The sequence below is a fragment of the Anomaloglossus baeobatrachus genome, chromosome 1, assembly GCF_048569485.1.
Source record: "Anomaloglossus baeobatrachus isolate aAnoBae1 chromosome 1, aAnoBae1.hap1, whole genome shotgun sequence".
Taxonomy (NCBI): Eukaryota; Metazoa; Chordata; class Amphibia; order Anura; family Aromobatidae; genus Anomaloglossus; species Anomaloglossus baeobatrachus.
This window is the reverse complement of record NC_134353.1, coordinates 939,716,945-939,744,356: the sequence shown is the minus strand read 5'-3', so window position 1 is coordinate 939,744,356 and position 27,412 is coordinate 939,716,945. Positions and strand designations below refer to the sequence as shown.

At 48.5% G+C, this 27,412-nt stretch overlaps 1 protein-coding gene across 3 annotated transcripts in view; it reads right to left on the bottom strand.

The window, feature by feature from the left end:
- Window positions 1–27,412, bottom strand: part of SPEF2 (sperm flagellar 2) — a 187,632-nt gene that overhangs the window by 127,887 nt on the left and 32,333 nt on the right. For all 3 annotated transcript variants that reach the window (XM_075328486.1, XM_075328489.1, XM_075328494.1), the window contains exons 3-9: window positions 26,380–26,632; window positions 25,323–25,493; window positions 21,351–21,491; window positions 17,189–17,274; window positions 10,733–10,922; window positions 6,773–6,961; window positions 124–311 (exon numbers count right to left, since the gene is read on the bottom strand). In XM_075328486.1, the coding sequence (XP_075184601.1) occupies window positions 124–311; window positions 6,773–6,961; window positions 10,733–10,922; window positions 17,189–17,274; window positions 21,351–21,491; window positions 25,323–25,493; window positions 26,380–26,632 (1,218 nt within the window). The remainder of the gene's footprint in view (window positions 1–123; window positions 312–6,772; window positions 6,962–10,732; window positions 10,923–17,188; window positions 17,275–21,350; window positions 21,492–25,322; window positions 25,494–26,379; window positions 26,633–27,412) is intronic.

Below are 27,412 nucleotides of genomic sequence, written 5' to 3'. Positions count from 1 at the left end.
TTTACCATTTTTGCAACTTTCCTTCTAGGTGAGGAGATTATGGGGAGTGACTGCTGTAAACTCCCAATTATTTTGGCTCCATCGACTCTTGTGTTAACCCCTCGCTGGGACAGAGGACCGCACCTGTTCGTCAGCTCTCTGTATTCTTCAATCTTTGTGACCAGATCTACAATCTGGCGGACGATGGCCTGGCAGGTGGAGTAGTGCTTCTTGTATCGGGCCTGGGCTCTCTCCGCTGCCATCTGCTCATACAGCTCCTGGGCTCTCCGGATCTCGTCCTCGCGGTCCAGCTTAGCTTGTTCCTCAATGGCCTGCAACATGTAACACACATGGGTCAGATGTGTCAGCTTCTTCTCATCTTCACAGATGTATGGGGCTTGTCATTATGAGCAATTTTGCAATTTACTGCTTATTAAAATTTGCAGCCGATCTTGAGATATTGACACTTTTCTTTTGTTTACAGCTCGTTGCCTTGGAGACCGACCACCGCTGCTAGACAGCAGAACCTGTGCAGTGCTTACAAGCTGTTTTCTTTTTGTAAACGCTACACTGAAGCCGGTTGGGATCACTGGAGCGCGCTGTTACCTTCTAATCACTTCAGTGCTTACAAGCTGGATAGCAGCGGTGGTCGGTCTCCAAGGTAACGAGCTGTAAACAAAAGAAAAGTGTTAACATCTCAAGAATGGTTAGAAATCTTAACAAGCAGTAAATTGCAAAAGTGCTCGTTTTTCCAAGTACTATCCAATAAAATACTCACTTAGGGCGGTTTCAGACGTCCGTGTTTAATCAGGTACAAGCCACACGCAAGGGTATGGTTATACGTGTGTCATATGTGTGATACACGTGTGACATCTGTGTTTGCATATGTGTGACACGTACCGGAGAAAACACGGGTCTTTGAAATAAAAATATTTTCTATATTCACCTGTATCCAGCGCTGCTGTCTTTGGCTCTGCTGCCTCCTGCTTCTGACCCCCGCTCATTATACTCATTGAATATTCACTGCACCTCGGAGCTGGAAGCCAGAGCATCGCTGGGGACATTGCCAAGGACAGTATCGCCGGTGACAGGTGAGTGCCCAGCAAGCAGTGTGTGGGCAGTGACGTCCAGGAGGTCACAGCCCTGTAACCTCTGCACCATGTTCCAAATTATTATGCAAATTGGATGTAAGTGTCCTCGCGATTAATAATGAAACTCATTGCTGGTCTTGTGTCTTGGGGTCTTTGGGTCACTGAACTCAATCTCAGATACCTGTGATAATTAGTTTGCCAGGTGAGGCCCAATAAAAGGAAAACCGGATGTTCCACAATATTAAGCAGGCCACAGTTTTCAAGTAACATGGGAAAGAAAAAGGATCTCTGCTGCCGAAAAGCATCAAATAGTTCAATGCCGTGGACAAGGGATGAAAACAATAGATATTTCCCGAGAACGTAAGTGTGATCATCGTACAGTGAAGAGATTTGTGGCTGAGCACTGAGTGTTCGTGCAGATAAAGGCAGAATGAGGAAGGTTTCTGCCAGGCAAGTCCATCGGATAATCCATTACAAACCAGCAAACAGATATGTGAAAATGCTGGTGCCTCTGGAGTCCCTCAAACCTCAAGGTGTAGGATCCTTCAAAGGCTTGCTGTGGGGCATAAACCTACTGTTTGGCCACCCCTAACCAGTGCTCACAAGCAGAAACGGTTGCAGTGGGCCCAGACATACATGAAGACTAATTTTCGCACAGTCTTGTTTATTGATGAGTGTCGAGAAACCCTGGATGGTCCAGATGGATGGAGTAGTGGATGGTTGGTGGATGGCCACCATGTCCCAACAAGGCTGCGACGTCAGCAAGGAGGTGGAGGAGTCATGTTTTGGGCCGGAATCATGGGGAGACATCTGGTAGGCCCCTTTAGGGTTCCTGAAGATGTGAAAATGACCTCTGCAAAGTATATAGCGTTTCTGACTGACAACTTTCTTAGATGGGACAAAAAGCAGAAACGTGCCTTCAGGAGCAAACTCATCTTCATGCATGACAATGCATCATCTCGTGCTGCAAAGAATACCATGTGTCATTGGCTACTATGGGTATAAAAGGAGATAAACTCATGGTCTTTCCCTGACCTCAACCCTATAGAGAACCTTTGGAGTATCATTAAGCAAAAGATCTATAAGGGTGGGAGGTAGTTCACATCAAAACAGCGGCTCTGGGAGGCGATTCTGACATCATGCAAAGAAATTCAAGCAGAAACTCTCCAAAAACTCACAAGTTCAATGGATGCAAGAAATGTGAAGGGGATATCAAAGAAGGGTTCCTATGTCACCATGTAACTTGGCCTGTTAGGATGTTTTGGATTTAAATACCTTTTTATTTCAGTGAATGTGACCTCCTAATGCTGCAAATTCCACAAATGAGCATTTTCAGTTCTTTAAACATATAAAATGTTTAGAAACTCTCCTGTGCCTAATAATGTGGAACAGGAAGATTATACTGTTATCATCGGGGGGTTTCTTCATTGAAATTCAATGTATCCTCTAACGGGTGATGACTTTTATTAGACTGACTGTCCTCTGCACCCACCATTTAGGAAAATCTGAGAAAAATATCATTTGCATAATAATTTGGAACACGGTGTATATTCTAATCATGACTCATGAATCGTTGTACAGTTAAGTCCAGAAATATTTGGACAGTGACACAGGTTTTGTTATTTTAGCTGTTTACAAAAACATGTTCAGAAATACAATTATATATATAATATGGGCTGAAAGTGCACACTCCCAGCTGCAATATGAGAGTTTTCACATCCAAATCGGAGAAAGGGTTTAGGAATCATAGCTCTGTAATGCATAGCCTCCTCTTTTTCAAGGGACCAAAAGTAATTGGACAAGGGACTCTAAGGGCTGCAATTAACTCTGAAGGCGTCTCCCTCGTTAACCTGTAATCAATGAAGTAGTTAAAAGGTCTGAGGTTGATTACAGGTGTGTGGTTTTGCATTTGGAAGCTGTTGCTGTGACCAGACAACATGCGGTCTAAGGAACTCTCAATTGAGGTGAAGCAGAACATCCTGAGGCTGAAAAAAAAGAAAAAATCCATCAGAGAGATAGCAGACATGCTTGGAGTAGCAAAATCAACAGTCGGGTACATTCTGAGAAAAAAGGAATTGACTGGTGAGCTTGGGAACTCAAAAAGGCCTGGGCGTCCACGGATGACAACAGTGGTGGATGATCGCCGCATACTTCTTTGGTGAAGAAGAACCCGTTCACAACATCAACTGAAGTCCAGAACACTCTCAGTGAAGTAGGTGTATCTGTCTCTAAGTCAACAGTAAAGAGAAGACTCCATGAAAGTAAATACAAAGGGTTCACATCTAGATGCAAACCATTCATCAATTCCAAAAATAGACAGGCCAGAGTTACATTTGCTGAAAAACACCTCATGAAGCCAGCTCAGTTCTGGAAAAGTATTCTATGGACAGATGAGACAAAGATCAACCTGTACCAGAATGATGGGAAGAAAAAAGTTTGGAGAAGAAAGGGAACGGCACATGATCCAAGACACACCACATCCTCTGTAAAACATGGTGGAGGCAACGTGATGGCATGGGCATGCATGGCTTTCAATGGCACTGGGTCACTTGTGTTTATTGATGACATAACAGCAGACAAGAGTAGCCGGATGAATTCTGAAGTGTACCGGGATATACTTTCAGCCCAGATTCAGCCAAATGCCGCAAAGTTGATCGGACGGCGCTTCATAGTACAGATGGACAATGACCCCAAGCATACAGCCAAAGCTACCCAGGAGTTTATGAGTGCAAAAAAGTGGAACATTCTGCAATGGCCAAGTCAATCACCAGATCTTAACCCAATTGAGCATGCATTTCACTTGCTCAAATCCAGACTTAAGACGGAAAGACCCACAAACAAGCAAGACCTGAAGGCTGCGGCTGTAAAGGCCTGGCAAAGCATTAAGAAGGAGGAAACCCAGCGTTTGGTGATGTCCATGGGTTCCAGACTTAAGGCAGTGATTGCCTCCAAAGGATTCGCAACAAAATATTGAAAATAAAAATATTTTGTTTGGGTTTGGTTTATTTGTCCAATTACTTTTGACCTCCTAAAATGTGGAGTGTTTGTAAAGAAATGTGACAATTCCTACAATTTCTATCAGATATTTTTGTTCAAACCTTCAAATTAAACGTTACAATCTGCACTTGAATTCTGTTGTAGAGGTTTCATTTCAAATCCAATGTGGTGGCATGCAGAGCCCAACTCGCCAAAATTGTGTCACTGTCCAAAGATTTCTGGACCTAACTGTATATATGTTTTAAAGGGGCCCACTGAGACTCCTTCGCCCAGTGCCCACAAAAACCTGGAGCCGGCCCTGCTTTTTCATGATGGTGAGACAGAAGTCTACTAATATTCGGAGAGCAGACAGCTGAGATTATCAGAGGGGTATATAAGACCCCAGAACGGCTCAGAACGGGGGGAAACCTCACCAGGGAGAACTGACAATATGGAAGTTAGTGGAATTTACCGGGGGGTCCGTGCTCTTGTTTTTGCCCACGTCTGTACATCTCCATATGAGTCCTGTAACATTGGATGGTGATTGATTTTGCATTTCATGTGTCAGCACTGCAGTCAGTGATTGGCTGCAGAGGTCACACGTCTGTACAGTCATGCGACATATGAGCATTGCGGTCAATCACTAGCCACGTTGGTGACCCGGTGGGAAAAGGGAATACACGTTATTTTTCACAATTTTGGGCCATTTTTTTTATACATATCCTATGCTGTATTTTACGGATAAATAGTACAGACCAAAAGTTTGGACACACCTGGTCTGGTACCATGAAAAACGATATCCATAGTGGTACGAATCTGCAGGGGGGTCACATGGGACCAGACAGGGGTTAATACTGTGCACAGTCCACGTCTCAACCTCAGTTCCAGTACATACAATATAGCTGTGCTTATAAGTACAGTACAGACCAAAAGTTTGGACACACCTTCTCATTCAAAGAGTTTTCTTTATTTTCAGGACAATGAAAATTGTAGATTCCCATTGAAGGCATCAAAACTATGAATTATCAAATGTGGAATGAAATACTTAACAAAAAAGTGTGAAACAACTGAAAATATGTCTTATATTCTAGGTTCTTCACAGTAGCCACCTTTTGCTTTGATTACTGCTTTGCACACTCTTGGCATTCTCTTGATGAGCTTCAAGAGGTAGTCACCGGAAATGGTCTTCCAACAGTCTTGAAGGAGTTCCCAGAGATGCTTAGCACTTGTTGTCCCTTTTGCCTTCACTCTGCGGTCCAGCTCACCCCAAACCATCTCGATTGGGTTCAGGTCTGGTGACTGTGGAGGCCAGGTCATCTGGTGTAGCACCCCATCACTCTCCTTCTTAGTCAAATAGCTTTTACACAGCCTGGAGGTGTGTTTGGGGTCATTGTCCTGTTGAAAAATAAATGATGGTCCAATTAAACGCAAACCGGATGGAATAGCACGCCGCTGCAAGATGCTGTGGTAGCCATGCTGGTTCTGTATGCCTTCAATTTTGAATAAATCCCCAACAGTGTTGCCAGCAAAGCACCCCCACACCATCACACCCCCTCTTCCATGCTTCATGGTGGGAACCAGCCATGTAGAGTCCATCCGTTCACCTTTTCTACAAAGACACGGTGGTTGGATCCAAAGATCTCAAATTTGGACTCATCAGATCAAAGCACAGATTTCCACTGGTCTAATGTCCATTCCTTGTGTTCTTCAGCCCAAACAAGTCTCTTCTGCTTGTTGCCTGTCCTTAGCAGTGGTTTCCTAGCATCTATTTTACCATGAAGGCTGCTGCACAAAGTCTCCTCTTAACAGTTGTTCTAGAGATGTGTCTGCTGCTAGAACTCTGTGTGGCAGTGACCTGGTCTCTAATCTGAGCTGCTGTTAACCTGCGATTTCTGAGGCTGGTGACTTGGATAAACTTATCCTCCGCAGCAGAGGTGACTCTTGGTCTTTCTTTCCTGGGGCGGTCCTCATGTGAGCCACTTTCTTTGTAGTGTTTGATGGTTTTTGCCACAGTACTTAGGGACTCTTTCAAAGTTTTTCCAATTTTTCGGACTGACTGACCTTCATTTCTTAAAGTAATGATGGCCACTCATTTTTCTTTACTTAGCTGCATTTTTTCTTGCCATAATACAAATTCTAACAGTCTATTCAGTAGGACTATCAGCTGTGTATCCACCAGACTTCTGCACAACACAACTGATGGTCCCAACCCCATTTATAAGGCAAGAAATCCCACTTATTAAACCTGACAGGGTACACCTGTGAAGTGAAAACCATTTCCGGTGACTGCCTCTTGAAGCTCATCAAGAGAATAAGTGTGCAAAGCAGTAATCAAAGCAAAAGGGGGCTACTTTGAAGAACCTAGAATATAAGACATATTTTCAGTTGTTTCACACTTTTTTGTTAGGTATTTCATTCCACATGTGTTAGTTCATAGTTTTGATGCCTTCAATGTGAATCTACAATTTTCAGAGTCATGAAAATAAAGAAAACTCTTTGAATGAGAAGGTGTGTCCAAACTTTTGGTCTGTACTGTACTTATAAGCACAGCTATATTGTATGTACTGGAACTGAGGTTGAGACGTGGACTGTGCACAGTATTAACCCCTGTCTGGTCCCATGTGACCCCCTGCAGATTGGTACCACTATAGATATCGTTTTTCATGGTACCAGACAAGGGTTCAGGCCGGTCAGTAGTGGGGTATATAGAGTATGATTGTCCGCACCGCTTCCCTGTCCAGGGCGTCTTGGAATTCTCGCTCGCGTCGCTCCTGGTATTGCTTCTCCCGGAAGATTCGGTTTTGTCTCATGACCTCCTTCTCGTGCCGGTAATGCATCAGCTGAACGGCGATCCTGCGCTCCTGCTGGGACTGTCTCATCAAGCGGTTAATGAGCTGCTCCTCCCGAAAAGCTTCCTGCGAAGACAAAAAGTTACAGCAATGTAAGGCCACATTCACACGTCAGTGATTCTGGTACGTATGTTGCAGTTTTTATACCTACCAGAATCACTGACATTATAATCAATGTGTCCGCGCACACACCAGTGAGTTCTCAGGGTCCATGTGTCAGTGCACACACGTATCTAAATAAAATTATTTTTATACTCCCCTGTCTCCGGCCGCTGCTGTCTCCTGCTTCCAGGTCGGCTAGTTACGCTCACACACATGCACTGCACCATGACCCGGAGGTAATAGCAGCGGTGAGACAGCAGCGGCCGGAGACATCAGCACCACGGACAGCAGGAGCTCGGACAGGTGAGTATAGAAGAGCCTGATCTCCGTGTATTATCACAGATAGCACACTAGTACACGGAGATCACACATGTGCCAAAATCACAGCACATGGATGGACATATGCGTCTATAACACGTCAGTGAAAAACGTGTGTGTTTTTCACTAAGTGCGAGGGAATAATAAGACTATAGGCAGCAAGGTCACACACAGACCCGGGATATATGGGTATATATGTGTATATATATATATATATATATATATATATATATATATATATATATATACACACACTAGCTGTAGTACCCGGGTGTTGCCCGGGACAGTAACTGTCTCTCTCACAGTCTCTGTCGCTCTATCTCTGTCTGTCTCTTTCCCTGTCTGCTTCTGTCTGTCTCTCTGTCTGTCTCGTTCCATGTCTGTCTCTGTATCTTTGTCAGTCTCTTTCTGTCTGTCTCTGTCTCTCTCTGTCAATTTGTCTCTGTCTGTCTGTCTCTGTCTCTATCAGTGTCTGTCTCTGTTTGTTTGTCTCTGTATCAGTCTCTCTGTCTGTGTCTCTCTATCTCTGTCTGTCTCTACCTATCACTCTGTGTCTCTGTTTGTGTCTGTCTCTCTATCTGTCTGTCTCTGTCTATTTCCGTGTCTGTCCATTTCCCTGTCTGCCTCGGTGTACCTGTTTGTTTGTCTCTGTCTCTTTCCATGTCTGTCTCTTTCTGTCTCTTTCCCTGTCTGTCTCTTTCCCTGTCTAACTCTGTGTGCCTGTTTGTTTTTCTCTGTCTCTTTCCTCGTCTATCTGTCTCTTTCCCTGTCTGTCTCTTTCCCTGTCTCTCTCTTTCTCTGTGTGTCTCTTTCTGTCTGTCTCTCTTTTTTCCCTGTCTATCTCTGTCTGTCTTTTTCCCTGTCTACCTCTGTCTGTCTGTCTGTCTGTCTGTCTCTGTATCTTTCCCTGTCGGCCTCTGTCTGTCTCTTTCTGTCTGTCTGGCTTTTTTCCCATGTGTCTCTGTCTCTTTCCCTGTGTGCCTCTCTCTCTGTCTCTTTGCCTGTCTGTCTCTCAGTCTCTCTCTATTAATCTCTCCACCGACATCTTATTACCTCATACATAAGCTTCTTATACTATGAATGTCCTTTGTTCCTATAGCAACCAATCATAGCTCCTATTAATAGCCTGTAGCTCGCAGCTCCATTCACTTTAATGGAAGTTTTTTTAGAGAGTAACTGCAAAATGCGGGGTTAAATTTTCCTGTCAAAACATAGTCTATGACACATGGGGCGTCTGTGCAAAATTTTGTGATTGTAAATGCGACGGAGTGGATTCCGTTAGCGGACATACACACATACACACACACATACACTCAGCTTTATAGATTATATTTATATTTTATATATATATATATATATATATATATATATATATATATATATATATATATATATATATATATATATATATATATAAAAGTAAAAGATTTAAATATAAAAGCAATACAAAAGATTTCCCAATCCAAAAGTAGGAAATTGAATGTAGAACAGTTAAGAATATTTTGTATTGCCTCATCGGAAAAAGTCCAATCTAGCAAAAGTTAAAATGAAATGAACCCGTATGGTACGAGGGGCTGCTGATAAGTCTTTGGATTTGTGTTCTTTATTGTTTCTATGGTAACGAATGTTACATCACATGAAAGCTGTATGTGTCTAATATATGTTTTCAAAATGTTGTGTTTGTTGCTTCTGGCAACAGTGTTCTACGCTCGCGGGAAAACAAAATGTCGGAGTCTAATGCGATATTCACAGCAACTGAGAGCAGAGGAGGGATACAATTCTTGTTTCTGTAAGGAACGTCCGTGAAGGATAGCCATGGTGATATGTCACAGACATTGGGGGATCAATGCCCTTCATATTCTACAGATAAGAACTGGGTTGCCAAATTTAAAACGGGCCACTTCAGCCCCAATGATGAGGAACGTCCTAGACGACCGAGAGTGGTTGTTGTTCCGGGGATCGTCGATGCTGTGCACAACCTCATACTGGAGAATCCACGAATTTCAGCTAAAGCAATAGCAGACATCATGGGGATTTCCCGTGAACGTGTTTGTGTCATTATCCATGAACATTTGGACATGAGGAACCGATCTGCAAAGTGGGTCCCCAAATGTCTGACAACAGATCAGAGAAGCAGCGAGTGACAACTTCCCGGTCCATTTGTCAGCGTTTCCGGACTGATAAGAACTTCCTGGATCGACTGGTCACTATGGATGAGACCTGGATTTATTTGTATAACCTTGAAAACAATGAGCAGTCAAAAGAGTGGAGGCACAGTGGTTCTCCTCATCCAAAGAAGTTCAGGGTGCAAAAATCAGCCACTAAGGCAATGGCGTCTGTGTTCTGGGATAAGGAGGGTGTGCTGCTAGTGGACTACCTTCAAAAGGGTTCCACCATCAATGCAAGGTATTACACTGAACTTTTGGACCAATTGAAGGCAGCTCTGAAGGCCAAAAGGCGCGGCAAGCTGTCCAGTGGAATCTTGTCCGTGCAAGACAACGCCTCCATTCACAATGCACAAGTGACCACGGCAAAACTGGCAGAGCTGGGCTTCCAGCTGGTGACCACCCACTTTATTCACCAGATCTAACTCCCTCTGACTATCATCTGTTCCCAAACCTGAAGAAACACCTCAAGGTACCAAATCTCACACCATTTCTGATGCCATGACTGCTATGGATGCCTGGTTTGAGGCACAACCGAAATCCTTCTTTTTGCTAGGCTTGCAGAACTTGGAATACCGATGTAAGAAGTGTATTGTCATCAGTGGAGAGTATGTGGAATAAGTGTGAAGTTTCATCATCCTAGCTCGTTTCTTTCTAAATTGAAACGTTGCAGTTGCAAAACTTACCCGCACCCAAAAAAAAACCCCAACATGCAAAATGAAACCGAAAGTGAAATACATTGATAGAAGTGCATTAAGGTAATGTGAAATGTCTTATACAAAATTGCAACCTGTCCAGCAAAAACCGAGCCCTCAAAAAACTCAATAAATGGAATAAAAAAAAAACCCCAAAAAAAAACAACTTCTAGGTCTTTTACAAAATATTTTTTTTCTACAAAAGCAGTTATGGTACAGAAGTAAAAAATAAAAACAAAAACCTCTATAAATCTGGCATTGCTATAATTGCTGTTTTTATCTCGCCCCCTTCATCCCCCCAGTATCGTATCTGCTTGACTCCAGAAAGATCCGGCGGCCGCCCCATGACCACAAGGACGCAGCCGTCCGCTGGGGTTTTAGAAGCCACGTTTAGGCCGGTTTCACATATCTGTGGTTGGTGGTCCGAGTACAGACCCCACCTCACCAGCCTCATACATAGGTGAAGTAATGACCATGGGGTGTTAGTGAGGAGACCCCCGGCCGCTGTCTGCACATAAGATATGAAGTGTCCAAATGTCTCAGCCCGCGTCCATTACCTCCTGCGCCCCATGAGCGACCAGCTGCTCCATCAGGATCCGTCGCCGTCGCTTCTCCCTCTGCTCCCGAGACACGGCGTCCTCCTCCACTCGCTTCTGAATTTTCCTCACATAATCCTCTGAACAGTCCAGCTTCACCACGGCCGCCCCGATGCTCGCTGTGGAGCGGAGTCTCTGTAGTGTCGGGCCCCTGAAAAAAAGAGAATTTTGTTTACTTACCGTAAATTCTTTTTCTTATAGTTCCGACATGGGAGACCCAGACCATGACCATGGGTGTATAGCTTCTGCCTCCGGAGGACACACAAAGTACTACACTAAAAAGTGTAGCTCCTCCCTCCGAGCATATACACCCCCTGGATAACCAAATCTAGCCAGTTTAGTGCAAAAGCTGAAGGAGAACAGCCACCCACAAGTAGAGATAGAGCAAAACCCAGAACAACCGGAATCTCTGTCTACAACAACAGCCGGTGAAAACACACGGAACAAGAACTGCCAACAGGCAACATGGAGGGAGCTGGGTCTCCCATGTCGGAACTATAAGAAAAAGAATTTACGGTAAGTAAACAAAATTCTCTTTTTCTTCATCGTTCCTTATGGGAGACCCAGACCATGGGACGTCTCAAAGCAGTCCATGGGTGGGAAATAAACAGAAAACTGAGAAGTAGGCAAAACCTAACTTCACAAATGGGCGACAGCCGCCTGAAGGATGCGTCTGCCCAAGCTCGCATCTGCCGAAGCATGAGCATGCACTTGGTAGTGCTTCGTAAAGGTGTGCAGACTAGACCAAGTGGCAGCCTGACAGACCTGCTGAGCCGTAGCCTGGTGCCTGAAAGCCCAAGAGGCACCGACAGCTCTGGTCGAGTGCGCCTTGATCCCCGGCGGGGGAGGCACCTGAGTACACTGGTAGGCATCGGATATGGCTGACCTAATCCAACGAGCTAGGGTCGGTTTAGAAGCCGAGAGACCCTTGCGCTGACCTGTGGTCAGTACAAAAAGAGAGGTGCACCGCCTAAGAACAGCGGTGTGTGACACATAGATCCGGAGCGCCCGCACCAGATCTAAAGTATGCAGCGCTTTCTCAAAGCGATGAACAGGGGCCGGACAAAAGGAAGGCAATGAAATGTCCTGGTTAAGGTGGAAAGGAGACACCACCTTAGGGAGAAAGTCCGGAGTCGGACGGAGAACCACCTTGTCTTGGTGAAAAACCAAAAAAGGTGACTCCGAAGAGAGCGCAGCCAAATCAGAGACTCTCCTGAGAGAAATTATGGCCACCAGAAAGACGACTTTCTGTGAAAGTCGAAACAAAGAAACCTCCCTAAGAGGCTCAAAGGGGGGTTTCTGTAAGGCCGTGAGGACCAGATTAAGGTCCCAGGGATCCAAAGGCCGCCGGTAAGGTGGAATGATGTGAGATGCGCCCTGCATGAAGGTGCGCACCTGAGCCAGCCGGGCGATACGCCGCTGGAACAACACTGACAAAGCCGAGACCTGTCCCTTAAGGGAATTGAGGGATAGTCCTAGCTGCAGACCGGACTGTAGAAAGGACAGGATGGTCGGCAAGGAAAAAGGCCAAGGGACATGCCCGGAAGAACGACACCAGGACAGGAAAATTCTCCAAGTCCTGTGGTAAATCCTGGCCGAGGAAGACTTCCGAGCCTGAGTCATAGTGGAGATGACTTCGGGAGGAATGCCGGAAGCCGTCAGGATCCAGGACTCAAGAGCCACGCCGTCAATCTGAGAGCTGCAGAATTCTGGCGGAAAAACGGACCTTGTGAGAGAAGGTCTGGGCGGTCCGGGAGATGCCACGGCACCTCTAAGGACAGACGGAGCAGGTCTGGGTACCAAGCTCGCCTGGGCCAGTCTGGAGCAATGATTATGACCCGACGGCCCTCCATCCTGATCTTGCGCAGGACTCTGGGCAAGAGAGCTAGAGGGGGAAACACGTAGGCCAGACGGAACTGGGACCAGTCTTGAACCAGCGCGTCCGCTGCCAAGTCCTGAGGATCGTGGGAGCGAGCCACGTAAACCGGGACCTTGTTGTTGTGCCGGGATGCCATTAGATCCACTTCCGGAGCGCCCCACTTGCGGCAGATCGACCGGAACACTGCCGGATGCAGAGCCCACTCGCCGCTGTCCACGGTTTGACGGCTGAGATAATCTGCCTCCCAGTTTTCTACGCCTGGGATGTGGACTGCGGATATGGTGGACTTGGAGTCCTCCGTCCACTGAAGGATGCGTTGAACCTCCAACATTGCCAGGCGGCTGCGAGTCCCGCCCTGGTGATTGATGTAGGCAACCGCTGTCGCGTTGTCTGACTGGACTCGAATGTGCTTGCCCGCCAACAGGTGGTGAAAGGCTACGAGAGCTAGAAGCACAGCTCTGATTTCCAGCACATTGATCGAGAGGGCTGATTCGGACGGAGTCCAAGTGCCCTGTGCTCCGTGGTGGAGAAATACTGCTCCCCAGCCGGATAGACTGGCATCCGTGGTGAGAATCACCCAGGACGGGATCAGGAAGGAGCGTCCCTGAGACAGAGAGAGGGGCCGAAGCCACCACTGAAGAGAGCTCCTGGTCTGTGGCGACAGAGCCACCAACCTGTGCAAGGAAGAAGTCCGCTTGTCCCAACAGCGGAGAATGTCCAGCTGCAGAGGACGCAGATGGAACTGGGCAAAGGGAACCGCTTTCATTGACGCCACCATCTGACCCAGCACCTGCATAAGGTGCCTGATGGAGTGACGGCGGGGCCTCAACAGAGAGCGCACCGCCAGATGGAGGGACTGCTGTTTGACTAAGGGCAGCTTCACAAGTGCCGGCAGAGTCTTGAATTGCATCCCTAGGTACGTAAGTTTTTGGGTCGGGGTCAGAGTGGACTTGGGCAGATTGACAAGCCACCCGAATTGAACAAGCGTGGCGAGAGTGAGCGAGACACTCCGCTGACAGTCTGCGCTGGATGAAGCCTTGACTAGAAGGTTGTCCAGGTAAGGAATCACTGCCAACCCCTGGAGGTGCAGAACCGCAACCACTGCTGCCATGACCTTGGTAAATACTCGAGGGGCCGTGGCTAACCCGAAGGGGAGAGCCACGAATTGGAAATGTTTCTCTCCGATTGCAAAACGTAGCCAACGCTGGTGTGAAACTGCAATTGGCACATGCAGATAGGCATCTCTGATGTCGATGGATGCCAGGAAATCTCCTTGGGTCATTGAGGCAATGACTGATCGCAGAGACTCCATGCGAAAATGCCGCACCTGAACATGCTTGTTGAGAAGCTTGAGATCCCGGATGGGCCGGAAGGAACCGTCCTTTTTGGGGACTAGGAAGAGATTTGAGTAAAAACCTCTGAACCGTTCCCTGGCGGGAACCGGTACAATTACTCCGTTGGCCTGTAAGGATGCCACGGCCTGAGAGAAGGCGGCGGCCTTGGAGCAGGGGGGAGTGGACAGAAAGAATCTGTTTGGCGGGCTGGAAGAGAACTCTATCCTGTAGCCGTGGGAGATGATATCCCGCACCCACTGATCGGAGACGTGTTGAAACCACACGTCGCCAAAGTGGGAGAGCCTGCCACCGACTAAGGACGTTGCTGGCTCGGCCAGATAGTCAAGAGGAGGCTGCCTTGGTGGCAGCAGCTCCTGCGGACCTTTGTGGACGCGGCTTCTTGCGCCAGGTGGGCTTCTGGTCCTTGGCTGAGTTAGTGGACGAGGCCGAGGGCTTAGAGGCCGCCCAGTTAGAGGAACGAAAGGAACGAAACCTCGACTGGTTCCTGCCCTGGACAGGTTTCCTGGGTTTAGTCTGCGGCAAGGAAGTACTCTTCCTGCCAGTAGCCTCCTTAATAATTTCATCCAGTTGTTCACCGAACAGCCTGGACCCGGCAAATGGGAGCCCAGCAAGGTACTTCTTTGAAGAAGCATCTGCCTTCCACTCTCGAAGCCACAAGATCCTGCGGATAGCGAGGGAATTAGCGGAGGCCACCGCAGTGCGGTGAGAAGCCTCCAGCATGGCAGACATGGCGTAGGCTGAAAAGGCTGAAGCCTGGGAAGTTAAGGCAACCAATTCAGGCATAGAGTCCCTAGTGAGGGAATGCATCTCCTCTAGGGAAGCAGAGATGGCTTTGAGAGCCCACACTGCTGCAAAGGATGGGGAGAACGAGGCCCCTGTCGCCTCATAGACAGACTTGGCCAGGAGGTCAACCTGGCGGTCAGTGGGATCCTTAAGTGAGGTGCCATCAGCCACAGATACAACTGTCCGGGCTGAGAGTCTAGACACCGGAGGGTCTACCTTTGGTGAGTGAGCCCACTCCTTGACCACCTCTGGTGGAAAAGGAAAACGGTCATCAGAACCACGCTTTGGGAAGCGTTTGTCAGGACAGGCCCTAGGTTTGGTCACAGTGGCCTGAAAACTGGAGTGGTTAAAGAACACACTCCTTGCTCTCTTAGGCGAGGTAAACTGGTGCTTTTCTGCCAGAGAGGGTTGCTCCTCTGATACTGGCGGATTGAGGTCCAGTACAGAATTAATGGACGCAATCAAATCACTAACATCCGCATCCATCACCCTCGGACAGATCAATGGGGCACATGGAGGTAGCGTCCGAGCCCCCAGTAAAGACATCCTCCTCGTCCTGCGAGTCGGCTCGTGAATCGGAGCCGCGGGACGAGGAAGGAGAGGGAGCCCTGCGTCTCCGTTTAGGAGGACGGGGTCTGGGAGCAGATGAAGAATCCTCTGTGAGCTCTGCAGAGCGAGCCAGAGCAGCAGAGGCACCCTGAGAAGGGGGCTGATGCATGGTCAGCAGAGTCCGGGACAGCTGTCCCATGGAGTCGGCAAAGGACTGGGAGATAGCCTTAGAAAACGATTCTACCCAAGCCGGGGGTTCAGCCACCGGGGCTGGAGCAGCCGGAGGGACCACTGGGGAGACTCCAGGCTGAGGCACCACCATGTTAGAGCAGGCATCACAATGTGGATATGTGCTTGGTTCAGTCAGTATGAGCTTACATGCAGTGCATATAGAGTAAAGCCTTGCTCCTAGTGTGAGACATGCTGCTGAGGTGGGGGCTCTGCAGTAAAGAACACACTCCTTCAGAATGACCCCCAGAGAGTGTATAAGAAAGTCCACAACCAGAGGTTGTGGCTTACCAGACCGTTTTGTGTGCCCTCCGGATCCCACAGCTCGGACCCCCAGACAGGTTGCAGAGATGCAGCAGCCAGCGCCGATCAGTGTGTGAACGCTGATAAAATGGTGAAGTGGGGGGGCGGGGCCTAGTCCAAGAGCGGGAACCGGAGGGCCAAGGAGATATACAGGGGAGGGAAACATCTCCTCAGAGAGGAGTGTCCTCCCCTGTGCTGAACGGCCGGTGGGCGGCGCCGCACTGTCCCTCTGCATGACTGACATGCAGGGGGCAGTGAAAACTAAAGTAGGCCACAGCCGAAGCCGGGGCCTAAATTTTTCAATGCGGCCGACAAGCAGGCACCCTCGGCGCGGTTCTCAGGTGAAAACCAGAGAACCGGCCGGAAATGTCACCAAAGTAACCTGACACACTCTCCCCAACAATAAAGATGCAAAGGACCCCCTGCAATAACGTCTCAAATACTTAGCTTGTGAGACGCAGGGCCAGGTCCCTGAGGAATGAGTGCTCCGTCCGGCAGGGTCCTGAAAGGGCTGCGGATGGAGACCAGTCTCCTGCAAAGCAGTGAGAACCGTGCTGGCTCCCACTTCAAGCCAGAGCCCGAGGGATGGTGAAGGAGTGCGGCATGTAAGGCTCCAGCCTTGAAATCAACCTTAACAACACCGCCGACACAGTGGGGTGAGAAGGGACATGCCGGGGGTCCAGGCTTGGACCCGCTTTTCTTCAAACTCTTTTCAAAAATCAAAATCAGATGAGAATGCATGTGTGGATGTGTGCCTCCTGAACACAAATCATTGAACTGGCTAGATTTGGTTATCCAGGGGGTGTATATGCTCGGAGGGAGGAGCTACACTTTTTAGTGTAGTACTTTGTGTGTCCTCCGGAGGCAGAAGCTATACACCCATGGTCATGGTCTGGGTCACCCATAAGGAACGATGAAGAAAGCAGCGTTACATTGTATCGGGTCAGTAGCGGGATCTCTGGGATCTCAGAGGTTCAATCACAGCCCGGATCCTGCGGGAGATCGGGCCAACACAATGACCGTGCCCATCCATGACAGTGTGCGTCATCAGATTGTATGTGGTATGGCAGCTCTGTACCCCCAAAACAGCGCCTCTCCGTCATCAGACTGTATGTGGTACAGCAGCTCTGTACCCCCATAACCGCATCCCCATCATCAGACTGTTTGTGGTACGGCAGCTCTGTACCCCCATAACTGCGTCCCCCCTGTCATCAGACTGTTTGTGATATGGCAGCTCTGTACCCCCATAACAGCGCATCCCCATCATCAGACTGTGTGTGGTACAGCAGCTCTGTAGCCCCATTGGGGCGCAGGTCTTACCTCCCGTTCAGGGTGACGCTGTGTATCGGGCTTCTTTCGTCCTTCTTCACTGACTTCTCGAATTTCGTTAATTCATTATAAACCTCCTAGAAAAAAACCCACAACATTATGTTACAGGTCTGACCGCTAATACTGTATAGAGTATAAATAAATATCTACTGTATATATATATATATATAAAGTGCCTACAAGTAGTATTCAACCCCCTGCAGATTTAGCAGGTTTACACATTCGGAATTAACTTGGCATTGTGACATTTGGACTGTAGATCAGCCTGGAAGTGTGAAATGCAGCAAAAAAGAATGTTATTTCTTTTTTTTTTTTTTTTAAATTGTGAAAAGTTTATTCAGAGGGTCATTTATTATTCAACCCCTCAAACCACCAGAATTCTGTTTGGTTCCCCTGAAGTATTAAGAAGTATTTCAGGCACAAAGAACAATGAGCTTCACATGTTTGGATTAATTATCTCTTTTTCCAGCCTTTTCTGACTAATTAAGACCCTCCCCAAACTTGTGAACAGCACTCATACTTGGTCAACATGGGAAAGACAAAGGAGCATTCCAAGGCCATCAGAGACAAGATCGTGGAGGGTCACAAGGCTGGCAAGGGGTACAAAACCCTTTCCAAGGAGTTGGGCCTACCTGTCTCCACTGTTGGGAGCATCATCCGGAAGTGGAAGGCTTATGGAACTACTGTTAGTCTTCCACGGCCTGGACAGCCTTTGAAGGTTTCCACCCGTGCCGAGGCCAGGCTTGTCCAAAGAGTCAAGGCTAACCCAAGGACAACAAGGAAGGAGCTCCGGGAAGATCTCATGGCAGTGGGGACATTGGTTTCAGTCAATACCATAAGTAACGTACTCCACCGCAATGGTCTCCGTTCCAGACGAGCCCGTAAGGTACCTTTACTTTCAAAGCGTCATGTCAAGGCTCGTCTACAGTTTGCTCATGATCACTTGGAGGACTCTGAGACAGACTGGTTCAAGCTTCTCTGGTCTGATGAGACCAAGATCGAGATCTTTGGTGCCAACCACACACGTGACGTTTGGAGACTGGATGGCACTGCATACGACCCCAAGAATACCATCCCTACAGTCAAGCATGGTGGTGGCAGCATCATGCTGTGGGGCTGTTTCTCAGCCAAGGGGCCTGGCCATCTGGTCCGCATCCATGGGAAGATGGATAGCACGGCCTACCTGGAGATTTTGGCCAAGAACCTCCGCTCCTCCACCAAGGATCTTAAGATGGGTCGTCATTTCATCTTCCAACAAGACAACGACCCAAAGCACACAGCCAAGAAAACCAAGGCCTGGTTCAAGAGGGAAAAAAATCAAGGTGTTGCAGTGGCCTAGTTAGTCTCCTGACCTTAACCCAATTGAAAACTTGTGGAAGGAGAGCTCAAGATTAAAGTCCACATGAGACACCCAAAGAACCTAGATAACTTGGAGAAGATCTGCATGGACGAGTGGGCCAAGATAACTCCAGAGACCTGTGCCGGCCTGATCAGGTCTTATAAAAGACGATTATTAGCTGTAATTGCAAACAAGGGTTATTCCACAAAATATTAAACCTAGGGGTTGAATAATAATTGACCCACACTTTTATGTTGAAAATTTATTAAAATTTAACTGAGCAACAAAACTTGTTGGTTTGTAAGATTTATGCATCTGTTAATAAATCCTGCTCTTGTTTGAAGTTTGCAGGCTCTAACTTATTTGCATCTTATCAAACCTGCTAAATCTGCAGGGGGTTGAATACTACTTGTAGGCACTATATATATATATATATATATATATATATATATATATATATATATATATATATATATATATAGTGCCTACAAGTAGTATTCAACCCCCTGCAGATTTAGCAGGTTTGATAAGATATATATATATATACACACACAGTTAGGTCCAGAAATATTTGGACAGTGACACAAGTTTTGTTATTTTAGCTGTTTACAAAAACATGTTCAGAAATACAATTATATATATAATATGGGCTGAAAGTGCACACTCCCAGCTGCAATATGAGAGTTTTCACATCCAAATCGGAGAAAGGGTTTAGGAATCATAGCTCTGTAATGCATAGCCTCCTCTTTTTCAAGGGACCAAAAGTAATTGGACAAGGGACTCTAAGGGCTGCAATTAACTCTGAAGGCGTCTCCCTCGTTAACCTGTAATCAATGAAGTAGTTAAAAGGTCTGGGGTTGATTACAGGTGTGTGGTTTTGCATTTGGAAGCTGTTGCTGTGACCAGACAAAATGCGGTCTAAGGAACTCTCAATTGAGGTGAAGCAGAACATCCTGAGGCTGAAAAAAAAGAAAAAATCCATCAGAGAGATAGCAGACATGCTTGGAGTAGCAAAATCAACAGTCGGGTACATTCTGAGAAAAAAGGAATTGACTGGCGAGCTTGGGAACTCAAAAAGGCCTGGGCGTCCACGGATGACAACAGTGGTGGATGATCGCCGCATACTTTCTTTGGTGAAGAAGAACCCGTTCACGACATCAACTGAAGTCCAGAACACTCTCAGTGAAGTAGGTGTATCTGTCTCTAAGTCAACAGTAAAGAGAAGACTCCATGAAAGTAAATACAAAGGGTTCACATCTAGATGCAAACCATTCATCAATTCCAAAAATAGACAGGCCAGAGTTACATTTGCTGAAAAACACCTCATGAAGCCAGCTCAGTTCTGGAAAAGTATTCTATGGACAGATGAGACAAAGATCAACCTGTACCAGAATGATGGGAAGACAAAAGTTTGGAGAAGAAAGGGAACGGCACATGATCCAAGGCACACCACATCCTCTGTAAAACATGGTGGAGGCAACGTGATGGCATGGGCATGCATGGCTTTCAATGGCACTGGGTCACTTGTGTTTATTGATGACATAACAGCAGACAAGAGTAGCCGGATGAATTCTGAAGTGTACCGGGATATACTTTCAGCCCAGATTCAGCCAAATGCCGCAAAGTTGATCGGACGGCGCTTCATAGTACAGATGGACAATGACCCCAAGCATACAGCCAAAGCTACCCAGGAGTTCATGAGTGCAAAAAAGTGGAACATTCTGCAATGGCCAAGTCAATCACCAGATCTTAACCCAATTGAGCATGCATTTCACTTGCTCAAATCCAGACTTAAAACGGAAAGACCCACAAACAAGCAAGACCTGAAGGCTGCGGCTGTAAAGGCCTGGCAAAGCATTAAGAAGGAGGAAACCCAGCGTTTGGTGATGTCCATGGGTTCCAGACTTAAGGCAGTGATTGCCTCCAAAGGATTCGCAACAAAATATTGAAACTAAAAATTTTTTTTTGGGTTTGGTTTATTTGTCCAATTACTTTTGACCTCCTAAAATGTGGAGTGTTTGTAAAGAAATGTGACAATTCCTACAATTTCTATCAGATATTTTTGTTCAAACCTTCAAATTAAACGTTACAATCTGCACTTGAATTCTGTTGTAGAGGTTTCATTTCAAATCCAATGTGGTGGCATGCAGAGCCCAACTCGCCAAAATTGTGTCACTGTCCAAAGATTTCTGGACCTAACTGTATATATATATATATATATATATATATATATATATATATATATATATATATATATATATATACACCACTGCTGCATATAGTGACGCCCGGCCGCGGGCAGGTTTCAGAGGCGCGCTGTAATGATGCTATGGCGGTCTTCTACAGACCCCTGCTGTCATAGGGACCTATTAGCGACCCGTGATGACATCACAGGTGTGCCGATGGGTGCTTAGAATGGCGCACCCCCATGCTGCTGCGTGTTAAATCTCACTGTCAGAGTTTGACAGCGGGATTTAACAGGTTAACAAACGTTAGCGCCAGGGCTTGGCTATAATACACTATGGATATTCTATGGATCCACAAATGATATTAACCACCTGGGCCGGTGTAGCTTCTCTCTACTCCGCGCTGTGTTCCCACCCCCCGTTCCTGTCTGTTGGAATTAACATTGTACGGTGGTGTCACATGAGCGCTGCGGCCACTGATTAGCTGCAGAGTTGAAAAATGCTGTGAAATGTGAAAATGAGACTGTTGCAGCTGATCAAAGGCCCCTGATTGGCTGCACTAGGTCCCCCCGTTATCTGTTGATCATTCTAACAATCACCCCCATGCACACTGCACATGGCCCCCGACCTCGGCTTCCTTCTTCTTCCTCAGCATCTTCTGCTCCTCGATGGCCTTTATCGTGCGGTTCGCCGGTGGTTTCGGGATGTGCACGATCGCAGCTTGGATTCTGGCCATTATTTCATTTTGTCTTCTTCTTGCGCGACGAAGCTGAATAGGGGCGACAAAGAAAAACAAAATGACATGAGAAATTTGGGATTTGAATCTTAAACTACAGGGTTGTGACACATTGCTAGGAGCCAAAACAGCCACATTCACTTGCTGGGATGGAGAGGAGTCAGGCTGTGCCAGGAAAAGAAAGCTGAATGGCCCTTAATCCCCTTTTTCTCAAAGCTTGGACCCCACTGATGAAACCGATATGTCACATCCGACTTATAAGCCTTAGAATTTCAACAGGAGAATAACTTTTTAATGGACTTTCAGATCCCCCGAAGCCTACAGTCCAAGTGCAGAAGGAAGGCAATAAGACGGACCAGAATTCTCTGCGCACTAATGGTTATTATGTGGAGAGTGGTCTGGCGGAGCAGGAAGTCTGCAAGGTGCAGTGTCAACCAATAGCTGCTGAGCAGGAAGTCTGCAAGGTGCAGTGTCAACCAATAGCTGCTGAGCAGGAAGTCTGCAAGGTGCAGTGTCAACCAATAGCTGCTGAGCAGGAAGTCTGCAAGGTGCAGTGTCAACCAATAGCTGCTGAGCAGGAAGTCTGCAAGGTGCAGTGTCAACCAATAGCTGCTGAGCAGGAAGTTTGCAAGGTGCAGTGTCAACCAATAGCTGCTGAGCAGGAAGTCTGCAAGGTGCAGTGTCAACCAATGTAACGCTGTGTCCCTGTGCTCCTTGCTCTCACGCAGGGACGCACTGTCACTCGCCGCATTGACCGTGGTCCTCTGCGCTATCCGGCTTCCCAGTCTTTCCTTCATGAGGTTTCTCCTCCCCGCCTCCCGGAGTCTGTGCTCACGTCACAGCATCTCCAGGAACGCTCCTAAAGAGTTCATGCGCACCACTGCCCCTCTCTTAAAGGACTAACGTGCCACTCCCAGGAAATGAATCCCAGCCCATCGCTGAGAGGCACTTGATATTTAGGGCAAGCTCTCACTAGAGGAGCTGCCTGTTCAACACCATAGCTCCTGTTAGTCAGTTTGTTCTGTCTAGTCAGTTGTCAGGTCACCCGTCCCGTTTGGTCCTTCCCCGTCCTGTACCTGATCCTGTCCTGTACCTGGTTCCCAGCCCTTCCTGCCTGTTGGCACCTGGGTCCAGCCTATGCTGCCCGTACCTGGCTATCAGCCCCCTCCTGCCTGTTGGCACCTGGTTCCAGCCTATGCTGCCCGTACCTGGCTATCAGCCCCCTCCTGCCTGTTGGCACCTGGGTCCAGCCTATGCTGCCCGTACCTGGCTATCAGCCCCTCCTGCCTGTTGGCACCTGGGTCCAGCCTATGCTGCCCGTACCTGGCTATCAGCCCCTCCTGCCTGTTGGCACCTGGGTCCAGCCTATGCTGCCCGTACCTGGCTATCAGCCCTTCCTGCCTGTTGGCACCTGGGTCCAGCCTATCCTGCCCATACCTGGCTATCAGCCCCTCCTGCCTGTTGGTACCTGGGTCCAGCCTATGCTGCCCGTACCTGGCTATCAGCCCTTCCTGCCTGTTGGCCCCTGGGTCCAGCCTATGCTGCCCCGTACCTGGCTATCAGCCCTTCCTGCCTGTTGGCCCCTGGGTCCAGCCTATGCTGCCCATACCTGGCTATCAGCCCTTCCTGCCTGTTGGCACCTGGGTCCAGCCTATGCTGCCCATACCTGGCTATCAGCCCTTCCTGCCTGTTGGCCCCTGGGTCCAGCCTATCCTGCCCATACCTGGCTATCAGCCCTTCCTGCCTGTTGGCCCCTGGGGTCCAGCCTATCCTGCCCATACCTGGCTATCAGCCCCTCCTGCCTGTTGGCACCTGGGTCCAGCCTATCCTGCCCGTACCTGGCTATCAGCCCCTCCTGCCTGTTGGCCCCTGGGTCCAGCCTATCCTGCCTGTACCTGGCTATCAGCCCTTCCTGCCTGTTGGCCCCTGGGTCCAGCCTGTCCTGCTGCTACCTGGACTCTGCCTATCCGTCGCTGTCCTGCCTGTACTTGGACTTTGCCTGTCCGTCCAGCCCTGTTGTGCTTGAGACTCTGCCTGTCCGTCCTGCCTGTGCTACCTGCCTTGAACCACCCTGGTGGGTCCCTATCTCCACTTGAGACTCAGTCCTATTTGCTCCCGTGTACGCCCCTGTCCTGGGTGATCAGCTGCCACACTCCCCACTCCTCTACCCCACGTTTGGGTAGACCCAGGGTCGTCCTGTGGCCCAGTGGGTCCACTTTAGCTCGCTGCAGTACCATCCAGCCGGCGGCGAGCGTGACAACCAATAGCTGCAGAGCAGGAAGTGATGTCAGAGAAGAGGGGTGTGGTTTTGACAACTCCAGCGGTACATCCCAGTGACATGCAGCGGTGGTTGTCAGCTCGGAATCTGTTATAATGAGGGACTAGAAAGGAAACGTCCGGTGTTTCATAATCCTAGTAGCTAATTTTTATCAGATGTGAAGATGTGTTTTATGGATTAGACAATGAAATCCAATATCATTGGACACCCGGGCGGCAATGCAGTATTCCTTCCATGTTTTGTGGGAAAATATGACATACCATATTTTTCAGATTATAAGACGCACTTTTCCTCCCAAAAAATTGGGAGGAAAGTGATGGGTGTGTCTTAGAATCCAAATGTAGCTTACCGGGGGGTGGTGGAGAGGGGTAGCAGGAGACAGGGTCAATGCTGCGGGCTGTGAAGGGGCTGCGGCAGTAGTGCAGAGGCTGTGGAGGCTGGGCTGGTGCTGTGGAGCCTGGGCTGGTGCTGCAGAGGCTTGCTGGTGCTGCGGAGGCTGGGCTGGTGCGGCAGAGGCTGGGCTGGTGCTGTGGAGGCTGGGCTGGTGCTGCAGAGGCTTGCTGGTGCTGCGGAGGCTGGGCTGGTGCGGCAGAGGCTGGGCTGGTGCTGTGGAGGCTGGGCTGGTGCTGCAGAGGCTTGCTGGTGCTGCGGAGGCTGGGCTGGTGCGGCGGCGGCTGGGCTGGGGGCGGTGAGGACTTCAAATAATGTAGCTTGGAGTCAGGGCATGCGCAGATGGAGCTCTTGGCTCAAGATCTCATCTGCGCATGCGCTACCTAGAGCCCAATTATCTCCAAGCAGCGGACTGAAGGAAAACGGTGCCTGGAGGTGGCGCTCGTGCGCAGATGAGATCTCGGCTTGTCACTGAGCCGAGAGCTCAATCTGCGCACACGCAGACTGCGCCTTTTTTCTTAAGCCCTCACTGCCCGCAGCCCCAGGCGCCACTGCAGCCCCAGATTAGCCGCTCCGAGTACCAGCGCAGCGGCCCCAGCACCAACACAGCCGCCACAGTACCAGCGCAGCTGCCCCAGCATCAACACAACCACCCCAGCGCCAGTACAGCCGCCCCAGCATCAGCACAGCCGCCACAGCACCAGCACAGCCGCCGCAGCACCAGCACAGCTACCCCAGCACCACCCGCCGCACACCCCGCACAGCCGCCGCAAGCACCAGCCCAGCTGCATCAGACCCTGCATTGCCCCTGCCTCCTGCGACCACTCTCCACCACCTCCCAGTAAGCTACATTCAGATTATAAGACGCACCCCTCACTTTCCTCCCAAATTTTTGGAAGGAAAAGTGCGTCTTATAATCTGAAAAGTACGGTACTTCTCTAATATTCAGCTATTAATACGAGACTAAGATTCCTATAACATATACCCTGGTTGTGTTACTCTGTGTATGCCAGAATGTAAGCTAAGTCCCTATCAGGCGCTTGGGAAAGCTGGGTTTGCGTGTGTGCTAACATGTCCCATTGTTCTCTCGACAGGTGGAGCCAGCGAAAGTGTGGTGCAGAATCGTGGACAGGTTCGTGACACCAGTTGTGAATATTTGCGTCCCCCAGTTTAACCCTTAGCTTCATACGTTTTACCTTTTCGATATCTTGAATTCTCAGTTCTTCTTGTATCTTCTGGATTTTCTTCATTTCGTCGTTCTGGAGCCGGGCGAGTCGTTCTTCCATTTCTTTGGCTCTTAGTTCGAACTGTTTGGTCACTTGCTGCAGACTTAAGTCAGACTGACGAGGGACCAAGGTCTTCAATCTCTAGATATTTCAGAAAAAAAGTAAAACAAAGGTACCAAATAAAAAAACAACAAAAAAACAAAACCTTAGCGCCCTGTACGGAAATATATTGCCCCACCCCCCACCTCACGCATGGAGGTGATTGCAGTGCTCACCTCATTCATACATGTAGAAGATTGCAGCAATCACCTCCTTCATACCTAGAGGAGATTGCAGCGCTCACCTCCTTAATACATGGAGGAGATTGCAGCGCTCACCTCCTTCATGCATGTAGAAGATTGCAGCGCTCACCTCCTTCATGCATGTAGACAGAAGATTGCAGTGCTCACCTCCTTCATACATGGAGGAGATTGCAGTGCTCACCTCCTTCATACATGGAGGAGATTGCAGCGCTCACCTCCGACATACATGGAGGAGATTGCAGCGCTCGCCTCCTTCATACATGGAGGAGATTGCAGCGCTCACCTCCTTCATGCATGTAGAAGATTGCAGCGCTCACCTCCTTTATACATGGAGGAGATTGCAGCGCTCACCTCCTTCATGCATGGAGGAGATTGCAGCGCTCACCTCCTTCATGCATGTAGAAGATTGCAGTGCTCACCTCCTTCATACATGGAGGAGATTGCTGCACTCACCTCCTTCATGCATGTAGAAGATTGCAGCGCTCACCTCCATAATACGTGGAGGAGATTTCAGCGCTCACCTCCTTCACACATGTAGAAGATTGCAGCGCTCACCTCCTTCATACATGGACGAGATTGCAGCGCTCACCTCCTTAATACATGGAGATGATTGCAGCGCTCACCTCCTTCATACATGGAGGAGATTGCAGCGCTCACCTCCTTAATACATGGAGGTGATTGCAGCGCTCACCTCCTTAATACATGGAGGAGATTGCAGCGCTTACCTCCTTGTACATCTCCGTTCCGATGCTCTGCAGTTTTGCCGGGGCCGCGGGTCTCAATGTCTCCAGGGCTACGCCGGTCAGCCCCGCTCTCTTCTTCTTCTGCAGGGCGATGTACAGCTGGTAGAGGAGCCTGGTGGCGGCTCCATGCTGCTCGGACATGATATTCTGGGCCACATTTTGGTCGAACGGGATACTCAAAAGTTGTAAGGTGGGCTCCACTCGGGTGAAATTGTTCAGTTTGGAGGTGGCCGTTCTGCAGAAATATATAAAAGTCATTAAAGGGGGTGTCGAGGACTAGTGTATTGAAGAACTATCCTTATGGTAAGTCATAAGTATCAGATTGATGGGGGTCCAGCACCTGAGACCTCTCGCACAGAGTTTTGCACACACTTTGCCGACTGTTGTGATGACGTCGGCGTCTGTTCAGATTACAGATTCTGACACTCCGCCCGATGGATGGGATCAACACAGGCAGACTCAGGCGTCAACAGGCAGGTTTGCAAGAGTTAATCTCTGCTGGTCTGCTTGCTCCTTTGATCCCATATCGTGGGGAGGCCTATCACATCTGCTTCCCTCCTATTTATGCAGGTTGAAACCTTCCACCCATGCCAGCTATAGTTTATTCTATGTTGGTCTGTGAGGTGTGGTGTCCCAGACTTACTGTTGAAAGTTCTGCTTTTTGCTTGGTGCTGTTGTAGAGCTTACCCCTGTTGTTTTGTATTTCCTTCCTGCTCTTGTTTTCCTCCTGAATCTCGTATTGTCCTTACCTTTGTGTAGGTATGCTGTGTGACAGTGTTTTGATTTACCCTTGTCTTAATTTTAATCACACTCTTGTTTTGTCCTTCCCTGGTGGAGGGGGGAATCAGATCAGGACTGGTCAGGAGCAGGGCCAGGAAGGAGACTCAGGCCTCTCCACCATCAGGAGTATCCCTGAGATAGGGATAGCATTGCCCACCCCCCAGCTTGAGGAACAGCTTAGGATCCCTGGTTCCCCGCTATCCCATAGTCATCGTGATGAGACCTCCACCGATAA